Raw genomic sequence first — 13806 nt, 5'->3', positions numbered from 1 at the left:
AAATTATATTTTTAAATTCTAAATTTCGCATTGAATTTTCAATTTCAGCTCAGAAATATTGATAGTTTTATAATTATGTAACTGTTAAATGTTCTTTATAGAGAATGTTTCACATATTCCTTAAAATTTCACATTTTTTGCAGATAGTAAATATGAGAAACAAAATTGGCATTAAAAAATAAAAACTGCAATTCTATTTTACTCTTGGAATGCACGGAAGCAACAAATTTTCAAACTGAGAGAGAAATACAATGAGAACTCAGGTAATTTGATTTGCAAAAGTAATGTTTATTATATATATAGGTATGTTCGAAATTCGATGCACTGGTCCATATGTATGGCTGGGCCAAGATATAATATTTCATCTAAATAGTCTTGCGTGGATCTCGCTGGAGTCGAGTACGGAGCATTTTATTCTCATCGGCGCACTTGGTTGTTATGGCTGTGCGCACCTCGCGTGGTGTCATCTGCAGACTGTTGGTCATCAGATAGACCAGATCGCTCACCTTGAGAGGATCCAACTGCTGCTTGCTGGGACGTGCGCAATCTTTAAAGGCCGGTGACGGCTTGCCAGAGAGTGTGTGAAAGGCAAGAGTAGCGCGATCAAAGATCTCGCACATCAGCTTGCGGGTTATGGACGGGCCAGACATGGACCAGTTAATGCCAGTGAGACAGGCCCTCGATATCTGTGTGCCATTGGGTCCAATGGTGATCATAGATGAGTTGGCATCGTGATCGAACTCAAAGTGCGGACACTTGAGTATTGGATATGGGGTTGATGTGACGAATTTCTTTTGCCGCTTGCGTTTATTACAGCTCTCGGCACCGCTAGGCACATATTCCTCATCATCGTCATCCAGCTCATTGATATTCTCTTTCTCATTCTCCTTTTCCTCATCATCGTCATCGTCATCATCGTTTGTCTTGGGCGTTGAAGTGTTGTGCTCGTCGGCGCCATCACGGAACATCTGAAAGTGTGCCGCCTTTTGGGCATGGTCCTGATCCATGGCCTGCACCTTCTCGATCTCAATGGTAAGCAGATCGAGAGCCTTCCGCTTGGAGCGTTCCCAACGTTGCAGCATCTTCAAACGCGCCTCGTTCAATGCTTGAATGCTGTTCTCCATGAGCTCCTTGCGATCCACTTTGGCCAGCGCTGCCTCCTCATCCAAGACCAAGTCTGAGTCTTCACCAAACTCCTCATTTTCCTCGAAACTTTCATCATCCACTTTGCACTGTGTTTTCAGCAGCTTCTCAGCTGCCAGAGTCAGAGTTGCCAATGTGCTCAACATATTCTTCGGTCGCGGACATACTATGCCTTCGGATTGCTCAATATGGCGCATTGTCTGCTCGGCAAAGCCTTTGGCATTTTTTTGTTGCTGGGTTCTGGTCTTCTCCTCATCGCTCTCCTCCTCAGCAGAGGTGTCGTCGGTGCGTAGTCGTGCTATAATGTCTTCCACTTGATTTTGTGCCCTTGATAGCTGCACTGACTTGAAATCATAGGGCAGAATGCTTAGCGCAAATTCCAATCGTTGGCGGCGATTTATCTAATGAAGTCGGAATAATAATACAAATAAATTAATAATAGCCGAGATAAATCTTTTGTAAAGTTTAACACTTACCATGTTGCTCACTGTTGCTGTCGAAATGTAGACTAAATATAACTTAATAAGCAACGCTCTTATATACCCCGCCAATACGATTGGATTATTAACAGGTAAGTCCTACAATACAAATTGTTTATTGCCTTGCCATTTTATGCAGCTGCGTAAGCCATCTGCATGGGACGGCCAGGACAATGAAAGCGGATAAGCGTTGGGCCAACCAATAAGTCGACTACCTGGGTTGGGCCACCAAACAGCTGGCAGTATCACAAGGTTGAGGACATGTTAATATACCTGCTCCCCTTCGCATGAATTGACCAGTTTGCATCGTTTTCGATGAGCTAAATCCAATGGCAGTTTTAGAGAAAAGCTTTGTGTTATCCGCATCTAAGGAACCATTTTTGTTCAACTCAGTGCCACGCAGATGGTTACCACAGATGGTTAAGTCTCATTCTTAAATCATTGAAGAAAATCGGCGTCCCGATTTATATCCTAATATATCCACACAGATAAGCTTTGATGAATTAATTAGATACAATTTCCCACATACAAATTGAGTTATGAATAATGGCGTTGATACGAGTATTGTAGTCGAGTGAGCTCAACTACGATTTACCTTGAACTCAGTTTTTAAATATTTTCAGTTTTATTGCAAAATTTCCATTTAAAGGTTTTGGACCCAAATGTGAGCAGGTCGCAAACCGTGCTCTGCTGACAAACACGTGCACATTCATACATATGTATATATGTACGGGGTAACGGGGCTCAGCAGAATACCCGCAAAAACCAAATTGACGCTCGCGTCGATTATCATGACATCTCTTTCTCACACATGCGCTCGCATATTGATGCATATAGAAATGCTTACGGCTACTGATAGAAATGAGATCAATATGATAATATATTTTCGACCAAAACGTGAGTCTTTCTTATCCGATATTGATGAAATTTAAGCAGTTGATCAATAATATGCATATGCATATTATGTATTAATTAGATTAACCTTTAAAATTGAAGCATTTATTGCTATCGGAAATTTGTATGTATCGATAATCGAGAAACGGAGACATAAAAATGCGCTGCAGCCTATTATTATTATTAGCTTGTGCCAGGTCTACTTAGATAGAGAGCAGTCAATTTTAGATGATATTATGTGTGAGCTGCTATTGGTGATTGAGGGGCGGCTCCTCAAGCCGCCTTGATATAGTCGTTTCCGGATCAAAGCAATCCGGTCAGTCATAATCAACCAATTCGTCTTCCTTTTTGGATACTATTTGAATTTGTGTTGAGACCTTGGAAAACTGTACAAAATACTAGAAGAACTGACAGAATCGCCATATTTTAGGGACAGTTCAATTTATACTTGGAATTATTTGGTTAGCATGACATTTTTATTCAATTTTTCTTGACCATGTTTAATATTCCAATATGAAAATAAACATAAAATTCAATTTACTACGAAGAATAAGAACTAAATCATTTATTAGATTACACATTGGCAGTCTATTATAAATGGAATGCGAACATATACAGATCGTCACTACTCACATAAATACAATGAATAATAGGTTAAGGGAAGTTATTAAGGCTAAAGGATATCATACTAAGTATTAACATCCTTATTTAAGTATTTATACGCCAAATATGTTACTCTTCTAAGACTGTCCGAAATAAATGTTGACATGTATTTTGGATATGTTTTCAGTTTTTGACTAATTTTAGTTAATTAATTAATATATTAATAAAAACTGAAGCTTCCTTTTCAAACGTGATATAACATAAAACAAATTGGCATTTAAACATTTTGCGTTTGTTTCTTTGTTTAAGCTTTACAGCACTTTAAAAATTTTGCTAGACACTGCCCGAAAAGAACTGAGAGCCACTGTACATATGCAGATATGTCTTAATGTCTTTACCAGCTTGCAATTTTAACAGTTAGCAAGTAGTAAAATGAAGAGCGGAGCACAGAATATGCAGAATAATATTTTATGGTTACTTACTTTTACCCGCAGCTGTTACTCGATTGCCTGACACACAATTGGGTAAATCCGCGCAACTGCCTGTCATAAAACTCAATTCGAAGAAGGGCCGTGTACCTGTTAAGCCGTGTTGCAAGAGAAAGGTACAACTGGCTGGTGCTTAAAAGGGTGGGAAGGCGAGCAGTGATCATCAGTTTGTCGAGAGCAAAGCAAGAGGACGGAACAAATACAACTAAATATTTTCCAACCTTAAATATAATTATGAGCAACATTAGCAACGATAGTGGCTTGGACGACTCGGCGATTTGTGGCATGCCAAGTAATGCGAATGCTGCGGCAACACGTCTCTCCTGGTTCCTGGCCGAGGTGGACGCTGGCTCGATGCAGAACGGTCGTCCGAATGGCAAAAGGCGTTTGTGCGTCCTGCACAGCATGGAGCTGCTGGAGTCGGATGTGTCCGACAAGTATATGACACGTTTTGTAGAATTCCGCATCAATGGAAAGAAACTGGAGGCAAAACTCATATTGGCAGCCGATGAGCGCAGGCTAGTGGATGCAGCCCTAGTGGCTATGAGTAAGGAGCAGCGGGACGACGACGACAATGTCCGCCAGCTGCTGGTGCAGTACAACGAGGAGGATGCCTCGGGCAACCGACTGGTGCATAAGATCATTTCGCCACAATGCCCCGACTGGCTAAGCACTAAACCGAATCTGAGCAGCACTCCGCTGGTCAAACTGGGTCCAGGCTGCATTGGTCACGTTCTGTATACTTATGAGCAGCGTGATTATATGGAGAAAGTACTGCTACATCTGAAGGCGCGCTGCTTTGATCACGCCTTCGACGAGCATCTGGATGCTGCCCATGAGCCGATGGATGAGCACACCTGGCTGCTTGTGCAGTACAGTCCGGAGCCAGAAACGGTTGTCTATCAGGTTATACCGTACAGTCAGACGGTGTGGCGCCAGGAGAATCTATTCAAGGATGTCATTGCATACCTACAGCTACCAGGTAGCGAAGTGGTGCTACAAGCAGTCGTCATCAGCTACGGACAGGATCAGCAGCATCTCCAAGACAAATATGAGCAGCTGCGCCGCTATGCCCTCGACTTAGAGTTCCCGCAGCCTGAGGAGCTGGAGCATCAGCTGCAGCAGGGCAACGGCACCGCCGCCCTCTTTGCCCGTACCAGCAGCAACCTATTCCAGCGTGGTGAGCAACGCGACACCAGCGGGGAGCACAAGCAGCTGCGACGCAGTCTACAAGAGATGAGCGAAAAGGCCCACAGCGAGGCGGACATGATCATTGATGCCTTCGACATGGTTGACAATATCAATAGGAATCTACAGGAACGGCTGTGCGACGCTCAAGTCGAGGTCGCCTCAAATTCGGATGATGAAACGCACTAAATCAAAATTTCGCTGAACAAAGTTCTACAAATTAGTTCCATTGTACTTTACGAACTGTAAACAATAGAGTGTAAGAGTTGCCTTAAATTAAACTTTTAAAGTTCTGAAAATTCATATAATATACGATATAATATAATATACGATATACCACGAACGCAGCTTTTAAATATAATATAGATATATTGACAAATTTACCTTTAAAAAGATTTACACACTGAAGAATATATAAACTTTACATGGTCGGAGATGCTTCCTTCTGCCTATTATATACATTTCCAAAAAAAACCTTAATCCCTATTTAACCATTTTCGTTGGGTTGGGAAATAATTAGATGCAATATATGTACGATTTTTGTTGTTAAAAATATACAATTTTAAATGCTTTAATATCCGTTTGAGCCTTAATCTTCCGAAGAACATTCATGTAGGTCGCTGTCTCTCAAGTTGTATGAATAAAGATTAAATACTCCTATTATTTTAATTGCTTATTCATTCAATTGACTCATTCTTGTGTACGTATAGTACATAACATATTTTTATATTAAGATGAACTCAAACATTGGCTTGTTACTTGGTTGCTACGTTACTACGAAAAGTCTTATTTATTATTCCAGGCATCTTATTTAATTACAATTCCGCCAACTTTATCGAGCCTACAAAGCGGACTGAGGAAGTGAATCTAGCAATATTTTTGATAGTATGGTAATATCCTGTCAAGAGTATATGGAATATTGTCTTGTTGTGTACATTTTAAAAACAAGTTATTTTGCTTTATAACATTATTTGTCACATCGAACAGCAAATGATAAAAATATCAAAATACCGATAATGTAAGTGACATATTTCTCAAAATTCAACATTTTGATACACGAGAAAATTAATTTGGCTTTAAGAAAACATCCACAGCAATTCTGTTTTACTCTTGGGGTAAGCGCAGTCAACACGTATGTTGCAAAGACATGCAATCCAACTGCGTAACAAATACATTGAGCACTCAGGTAAATTGATATGCAAAAGTAGTTTTTATTATATATAAGTATTGGTCTTGTATTGGTCACTGGACCATATGGACCTTTTCCTCGCCATCGTCACCTAGTTGAAGAATTGTGCTCCTTGTCGCCATCGCTGAGCAGCTCAAAGTTTGTCGCTTTCTGGGCACAGAGTTGCCAATATACTCGACATTTTATTGGGCCTCCAATATACTGTCTCCGGATTGCTCAATGTGGCATTGTCCAACTTGATATCATAGTGTAGAATGTTTGGTGCAAATTCCAATCGTTGGTGTCGATTTGTCTTATGAAAAAGGAGTAGTTGTAGATTAATTAATTAATTATTTATTCTTTTCTCTAATTTAGCTCTTACTATTTTCAGTGCCGCTGCCCAGTTGTAGCCTAAATGATTCTTAATTAGCAAAGCACTATTAAAACACAGTCAGCACAGCCAGTGTTTATTGCCTTGCCATTTTATGCAGATACTTTGAATACCTGAAGCTACCTGCTTGGGATGGCCAAGGTAATGCAAGGCGGATCAGCGTTGGCCCAACGAATAAGTCGATTACCTGGGGGTGGGCCACCAAACAGCTGTCAATGCCGCAACGATGATGACCTGACCACACGTCTTAATATACCTGCTCCCAATGGCGATAAGCGCACAGTTTGCATCGTTTTTGATGAGCTAGATCCAATTGCAGCTCTGGAGAAAAGCTATGATTTATCAGCGGAGTTCGCATCGAGGGAAACCATATTTGTACAGCACACTGGCACTCAGACAGATAGTATCACATTCACAAACTCAATTATTATCCTTGAACAAAATTCGTTAGAAGACGAAGATGGCAGATCTGAATTATATCCAAATGTTGCCACACAGACAAGCTATCGTGAAATGATGATGACCACGATAAATGGCAATGAAAAACAAGAAACGCCGTCCTCTACGGTAAAGCGAGACTCTACAAAATCGTCTGCCAACTTCCAAATGTATGACAAATCGGAGATTCTGAACAGACCAATAAAGAAAACTGATGTAAAACTGAAGGAAACCCCCGTTGTATCTTCCAAATTAAGGGGGATCGGTTCGAATCATCCGAATTTCTTGCTGAATAAAGGCTTTTGGAGACGAAGTTTAGTCAGTGAGTATCCAAAAATAACAGTAAACTCCACCAAGACAGAAGAAGACAAAATCATAGAGCTACAAACTCGTGAAATGCAAACACAATGTGAATTAGAACAGGATGATAAAATCTGCAAAAAGTGTGAGTTTATACCAATGTTGGGAAGCGAACTAAGCTTATTGCGTTATAAATTACAAAGACTGGAGGCACACGTGGACCATCTGCAAGAGAGCATCAACGTGCTTAACAAAGAGCAGGATATTAAAGACCATGGTCAGAAACAATCTGAAATGAAACCTAATAACAAGGACTCATCTGGATTGGTTGTAATTTGTACTGCCAGCAACTCGCCCGTATCAGTCCAGAACCGAACTGGTTTGGACATATTTAGGATCCCGAAGCAACCGCATCTAGAAACCTCCTCCTCCATTACGAAGAGAGAACTTAATAGGTTTGCTTCTATTCCTAATCCGGACAGTCAAAAAGAAAGCGCATCAACTGAGTCGTTTAAGCCCTGTACTTGTAATCAAATCAAATCGAATGGCTATTCTTATTGTAAGAGTGTGGCTACCCAAGTTGGCCAAAGAAGCCCAATACTTAGTAGTGAGAATGAACTTGAAGTCCAGCCAAATTTCGATCATCAGCTAGAGCGCCAGCCGTCCAGTGTGTGCCAGTTCTGCTCGGGTAAAGAGCAGTCAGTGTCGAATGATCTAACTTGTGAGCTGCTCCAACTGATTGAGAAACGGCCTTTTAAGGATATCATGCTCTCCATCCTACTCCGGGCCGACAATGTCTATCACGTGAAAGTGCAGTTGCTGGAATCAAACCGTGTGCTCGGCTGCTTTCTGGTTAGCCATGCTGCCATCGAGGAGGCCATAACTCAGGGAATTTTCAAGGAAATTCTGACCTACTCTATTATTGATGTGCGCAACACGATCAAACCAATTGGTCGTCCTTTTGGCATACCATTTGAATTTGTGGCGAAACCTCGGGAAACTCTACAAAACGCTGCAGGAACTGCCAGAAGCGTCAAAAGTCAGGATAGAGGGATAGATCAATTTATAACTAATGTCCTTGGACTGCGAGCGGATGAACTTAAAAAGAACCCCAAGAAAATGAACTTAATTGCGTGTGGCGAGGAGTAAGTTACCTTAAATTAAACTCATAAAATGCAGATAATTAATATAAAACTAAATGCATATGTGTAACATTTTGGTAAAAAAATAAAATAAAAGTTGTATTATATTTCAAGAGCCAAAAATAATAGCGAGAGTTTTTAATCTACTAAAAATAAGACTCACATTGTATGGGAAACAATGATATACTCGTACTTGCATAATTTTAGATATTTAAACACGCAATCGACTCATTTATTTGTATTTATAATGTACGTATATTTAAACACTTTACAAGTATATATAGCTAGTATATATATGCAAGTTTTCTTACTGCTGCTGTAAGAGAAGTGGCAATTGATTGTAGTCATTATTGATTAGTGTTAGTAGCTGTCCGACAGGATAAGCAGAATTCTTGTTGCGCTGACTGTGAGCACTGAAGCTAACCAGTTTGGATGCCTTGCCAAAATCAGATGTTGTATTTGACGATCGATGCTTTAAATCAGATTGCCTTGGTAGACGCAAACGTCTTTGGGTGGCAACGGATGCACATTGGCCAAGGGCATCTGCAACTTCTTTGCCATAGATACTATATGGACGAGGCAAGATTGCGTCTCGATGAATATTTCTTGAATGTAGCCAATCTGTGAATTGTCTGCCGACAGGTCTACGCGGCACATGGCACCCACGGTATAGATTTTATCTAGATATTCCGTCCTTTTCGAGTCTCGGCACGAGCTCCGATCCATATTGCGATATGTGTGCGGATCCAGCATCTTTGCCACCTTATAGGGGAAGGGGATACAAAAGTTGCCCAATAATTGACACACACAGGACAAGGCCAAGCCTTTGCGATTGTAGAAGCTGCAGCACTCCTTAATGCTGCAATTATTGAATCTACCAGAATAGAGCATCTTCTCAACGGTATAGCTGACATCGGGCAACTTAAAGATATCTGTGAAGAGCATCTTATAACATACTGCTTGAGCCACGGCCAACGCCTTATAGTCTTCAATTGTGTAAATCGAATCAAAATGCTGATCCTTCGTGTAGTAAACAGAAAAATACTCCATATAGCGCTTATTAAAGGTCACCAGCTCGAAGGTTTTGAAGGGTTCGTATAGACGAACATTGCGTCGATACAAGAGGCACAGGGCACGCAACTCTATCATTGTGCCCATCGTCTGAGGTTTAGACATTTTCATTACATACTCATCAAAGTCGCCGGCAATCTGCTTCTCAAATATACGCCGCTTTAGCGTCATGTAGCGCACACACTCCTGCCGTACGTCGTTCTGCATGCATTGAGAGTCGTACATCTGCTCCGCTATCATCCGAAACAAGCTATTGCCGTCCCGCGGGCTGATCTTGCGATACAGCGAGTGAAATTCGAGAAATAGGTCTTGCAGATCTGGGCTGCCAGAGGTGAACTGTTCACGACGCCCCAACGAAATCATATTAACTTATAAAATGATCAATAGTCCGTATGTTCACAATTAGCCAATTTGAATAAATCAAGGCAACTTAGAACACGTTTTTCCACGAATCCGGAAAGAAGAAGTTAATGTATCGATAATTTAAATATCGAGTGAGACTAGTAAGCAGGCACTTTAACCAGTGTAACCACACATCAATTTTAAATTCCCATACATATCATGGATTATAGTTTATCATTTGCCATATTATGTTTTTAAATATTGGAGAATACTCTTCCTGAGCTTAGGTTGTACAAATGATTTCGCAATCCTATTTTGATTACTACGAGCAACGTTACAATGTATCGATATGTCCCAAAGCAAGAAAACGCTGCAAGCGTTGCAAATGCAAGGTTGCTACTAACCAGATGTAAGTCCTGATTCCATTCTGTGGAGTCGTTAGTTCAAATTAAGTGTATGCATTTCGGTGGCTTAAGGCGTTGAGACCCTACACTTTGCATTTTTAATGGCTTTAGACGCGAAACTGAGTTCTCGAATCTGCTTCGCATCCGACATAAACTCTCTGTATGAAAATGTAATTTCAGCGAACTGAGCCTTGGTTTTTATACACAAGCAATTGAAAATATGCAAGCAACTTGATATGCATACTCAGCAATTCTCGCAAGCCGCAAAAGAACGACCCTTGGATGTACTTTGTTGGGGTTGACAACACCCTAATGAGCGTTAAAGCCCGTGGCTTCAGTTTGCCTCTCTGGCAGCTCCATAGCTACTGGAATGGCCTTCTGTTGCATTTGCATAAATTGAAATTGTGAAAATGCCGAAATTGTCGCAACGCGTCGTTTAAAATAAAATATATATATATTTATATATATCAAAAATAAACAGTTCACGAGGTTTCAGATAAGAGTTACCCTGTAAGCTGTTTGCAAGCTTCAAAGTCTTGAGTTTTAAAATTACCTTATAGAGCACTGGATTCTTGACATACATACATGTGAATAAATCGATATTAATAGGTGGAAAGATCTATCGATAGCAGACAAATGTGGGCTTTCCCTTCCCAGGGACGGTTTAATTGCTCGAAAATACATACAAAATGCATATGTATATGCATAAATAAAAATATTCGACATGTATAGTTAGCACACCACTTAGTAATAATTTTTGGCTACAGGGTACAATCAGTGTCAAAGAACATTGGCACATTATGCTTTCAATTTAATTGGTTTGCATTCCTAATGAAATGAGTTTTGCTTGTAGCAAGGCATTCATTTTGGCTTTATGTTGAATGTGTTTGTTTTTCTTTTACCCTCCACATTGTTCAACTTCTATCGCACACAAAGGCGTACACTCTAGGAGGGTTTGGCAGGGTGACAGCGGTCTCATACTGATTGAACTCCATATAGACGCATACGGTCGGTATATTAAATTGCACGAATAATTACAAAATTACAGTGTCCCCTTTGGGGTACGCCCTTGCGCCACAGACATAGATAATCAGCTGGCAAACAATTTGATGTACAACAAATTTCCAATGCTTGCCTCTGATTTTTTGATGAGTTCCTTATTGATTTATTGTCTGTGGCTCTGGCCATCAATGGAATTCAATGGAATGCCGGTGTATGGGCACAACGTGAGTCGATACAAAACTCCCGAGCACTTTATGTGAATGCCGGCATTAATGTGCCCTGAGTTGGTTTTTGCCAGGCTAAACTCTCATCTCTGTTTGTCTATCTCATTCCGGGCCATTTAATGCGACGTACACGAAATATCTGACAAGGCTGGCACCGGGCAGATGTAGGCATATAATCCGTTGGAGCTGTAGAAACGGAAGCAGTAAAGAAAACATCAAAATAAACAGCACACTTAATCGTATATAAATGTTTATATTTACCCTGTCGGCAGAGCAGCGGCATAGTTTTATGTCTCAATCTAAATGTTAGCGGGAACCAAATAAAAATAATCAGCGAGTCAATATTTTTCCAATAGGCAGCCACAGCCACAGCCACCGACAGACAGACAGATAGACAAACACAGTTCGTAAAGATACAACCAGAAAAAGTCCATGGACAGAATACGGAAGAAATGCCAAAATCTCATGTGTATTCCCACACTCAACCTACATAAATCGAAGAAGAAGTTGGTTTTGTAGCAAGCAGTGTTGTAGTTGTTGCTGATATGTTTTTATGGCATTGATATGATATGGTGATTAAGTGGTTAGTTCCATAATAACTAGCGGCTGTGTGGCCATTTACAAAGTATCAATGAAATTCTCAAAACGATTTTGCGTAAGTAAAAAATACCGGAAATGTATGAAATATATGCTTCGGACGGTGGAAGAATGCCCCATGCTGCTCATTAATGGGAATTTAAATATATACACACTGCCATCCACACTGGCATGTATGTTTAAAATTAATTAACTGTTTATTCATTCTTTGGATATTCAATTGAAAAAGAAATACGCAGGTCAAGAAAAAATATCCAAAAAGGCAGTGCGTTAGTAAATCGTTTAACTATGAGAGCAGTTATGGTAGTGATGCCTATTTGATTTCTTTTTAGATTAAATTCAATTTTAGAGCCCCTGTTGGGCACTCTATGCTGACGCCCTTGGCTGATAATAGAAACAGTATTAATTGAGAGGGCAAACCATGATTGTACTGCATTACTGATAGTGACATTTTTATTTGCAAATTATAGTCAAAAAGAAAATACTGCAACCTTAATTACTTTTTAGTTTCCTCCCTATTTTGATGAATGTTTGGTGCGTGTGAGTGTCAGGTCTATATATAGGTCTATATATAGGTCTATATATATATATACTGCACTGGCTATCAAATTTGAAATTTTTAAGCAAAGGGTTGCATTCAGTATACAATAGAAACTACCAACTCAAACAGATAGAGAGAGAGAGAGAGGAGAGCTAACAAATTGGTCTAATAAGCCCACGACATAGGAGCCGCCACCTGCCGCAACCCACTGCTCTACTTCAGCTGTGGAAGTAGAGGTTTGGAAGCTTTAGGAACAGCAGCTTGATAAATTGCAACAGTGTGTTGGTTACTGTACTGGTTATGGTTAAATTTTAAATTTGTTGGCCTTAGCCATAAGCATAATAAATCTAGCTTTCGGTTATAACTTTTGTTGGTGCTCGAAAAATTGGAGTGCAAACAGCAGAAGCTATGCACACAGGATGAACCCAGATAAACAGGCCAACTGGCGGAGATTTACTGATTTCAGTAGCTGCAGTTGCAAAAGCAACATTTTGTTGTGTATCAAGGGAAAGCCGTGCTGCAATTAAAAATGCAATGGGGAAAACTGAAGAGAGCCGACTCAGATACCAGAGTGCTTATGGTTCGTTTAGGGCTGCTCTAAAGCAGCTCCTCCGTGTATGTGTGTGTGTGTGTGTGTGAATGTGTATGTGGCTACACCATCACCATCACCATCACCATCACCATCATCATCATCAGCTCATGCAAACACTTGACTTTCTTTTATTTTCGCTTTCGTATTTGCCTTGCCATTTGTTGGACCAAATTTTCTTGATTGCCTTGGCATTGGCATTGGCATTGGTATTTGCTTGTTTCTGCTTATGCGATGTCATCTTTTATTTTCTATGTTTTTCTTTCCCTCGATCTTTTTTTTATTTGTCGCTTCCCCATTTGGTTATTTCGAACGTTTCTCATGCCCCGTGACAGTGATTTTGACATTTCACGCGCATTTATATCCTTGTATGTTATTTCTTATACTTTTCTTTCAAAAAGGTCAACATTTATTCTAACGATGGGTTGCGCGTTCCTTAACCCATATATATTTATATATGTATATAGCAATGGTCACAGCCATAGGCATGTCCTTATGCCTCTACTTAAGAGCTACGTCTAGGACACGCGCCATGCAGTTGCTCCCCAGTGGCACATTTATGTCTTAAGCGAATTGATTCGCAGCGCCCCAAAACAAACTGAATTTCACTCAGAATAATTATGAATGAATTGCCTGCTCAGCTGTTGCTGTTGCTGTTAGCGCACTGCTAGGCGACTGTTAATGCTGCGCTCAGCTAACATCACTCGGCCACAGCCTCTGACAGCTGAGTGTTCACTTGTGTGTGTTCGTTCTGCTTGCCTGCCCTATGTTGCTCAGTCGAACCGCAGACGTTGAGTCGAGA

The 13806-nt window shown here is 40.4% G+C and overlaps 4 protein-coding genes across 5 annotated transcripts; 2 read left to right on the top strand and 2 right to left on the bottom strand.

The window, feature by feature from the left end:
• Positions 1-365: 365 nt before the first annotated feature.
• LOC6566655 (early boundary activity protein 1) lies at positions 366-1622 on the bottom strand. The gene is made up of 3 exons (XM_032739433.1): positions 1614-1622; positions 1190-1544; positions 366-1141 (listed from the first exon to the last, which is right to left on the bottom strand). The coding sequence occupies exons 1-3, from the start codon at positions 1620-1622 to the stop codon at positions 366-368; spliced, it is 1140 nt and encodes a 379-aa protein (XP_032595324.1).
• Positions 1623-2930: 1308 nt separating this feature from the next.
• On the top strand, positions 2931-5086 carry LOC6566654 (early boundary activity protein 3). The gene is made up of 2 exons (XM_001993282.2): positions 2931-2977; positions 3614-5086. Exon 2 carries the CDS (start codon positions 3842-3844, stop codon positions 4982-4984), a length of 1143 nt encoding a protein of 380 aa, XP_001993318.1. The 5' UTR covers positions 2931-2977; positions 3614-3841; the 3' UTR covers positions 4985-5086.
• A 721-nt stretch (positions 5087-5807) lies between these two features.
• Positions 5808-8357, top strand: LOC6566653. 2 transcript variants are annotated; one of them, XM_032739640.2, is made up of 2 exons: positions 5808-5981; positions 6339-8357. In XM_032739640.2, the coding sequence occupies exon 2, from the start codon at positions 6487-6489 to the stop codon at positions 8239-8241; it is 1755 nt and encodes a 584-aa protein (XP_032595531.1). In that variant the 5' UTR covers positions 5808-5981; positions 6339-6486; the 3' UTR covers positions 8242-8357. The 2 variants fall into 2 exon arrangements, with proteins under 2 accessions (XP_032595531.1, XP_001993317.1); XM_001993281.3 differs by having other exon boundaries at positions 5857-5981; positions 6355-8357.
• A 120-nt stretch (positions 8358-8477) lies between these two features.
• On the bottom strand, positions 8478-9683 carry LOC6566652 (protein ovarian tumor locus). The gene has a single exon (XM_001993280.2). It carries the CDS (start codon positions 9666-9668, stop codon positions 8709-8711), a length of 960 nt encoding a protein of 319 aa, XP_001993316.1. The 5' UTR covers positions 9669-9683; the 3' UTR covers positions 8478-8708.
• Positions 9684-13806: the final 4123 nt, after the last annotated feature.

This window comes from Drosophila grimshawi, unplaced genomic scaffold (assembly GCF_018153295.1).
Source record: "Drosophila grimshawi isolate 15287-2541.00 unplaced genomic scaffold, ASM1815329v1 contig_1377, whole genome shotgun sequence".
In the NCBI taxonomy this organism is placed as follows: Eukaryota; Metazoa; Arthropoda; class Insecta; order Diptera; family Drosophilidae; genus Drosophila; species Drosophila grimshawi.
Note: the sequence above shows the minus strand (reverse complement) of the source record. Positions and strands in the feature narration are given on the sequence as shown.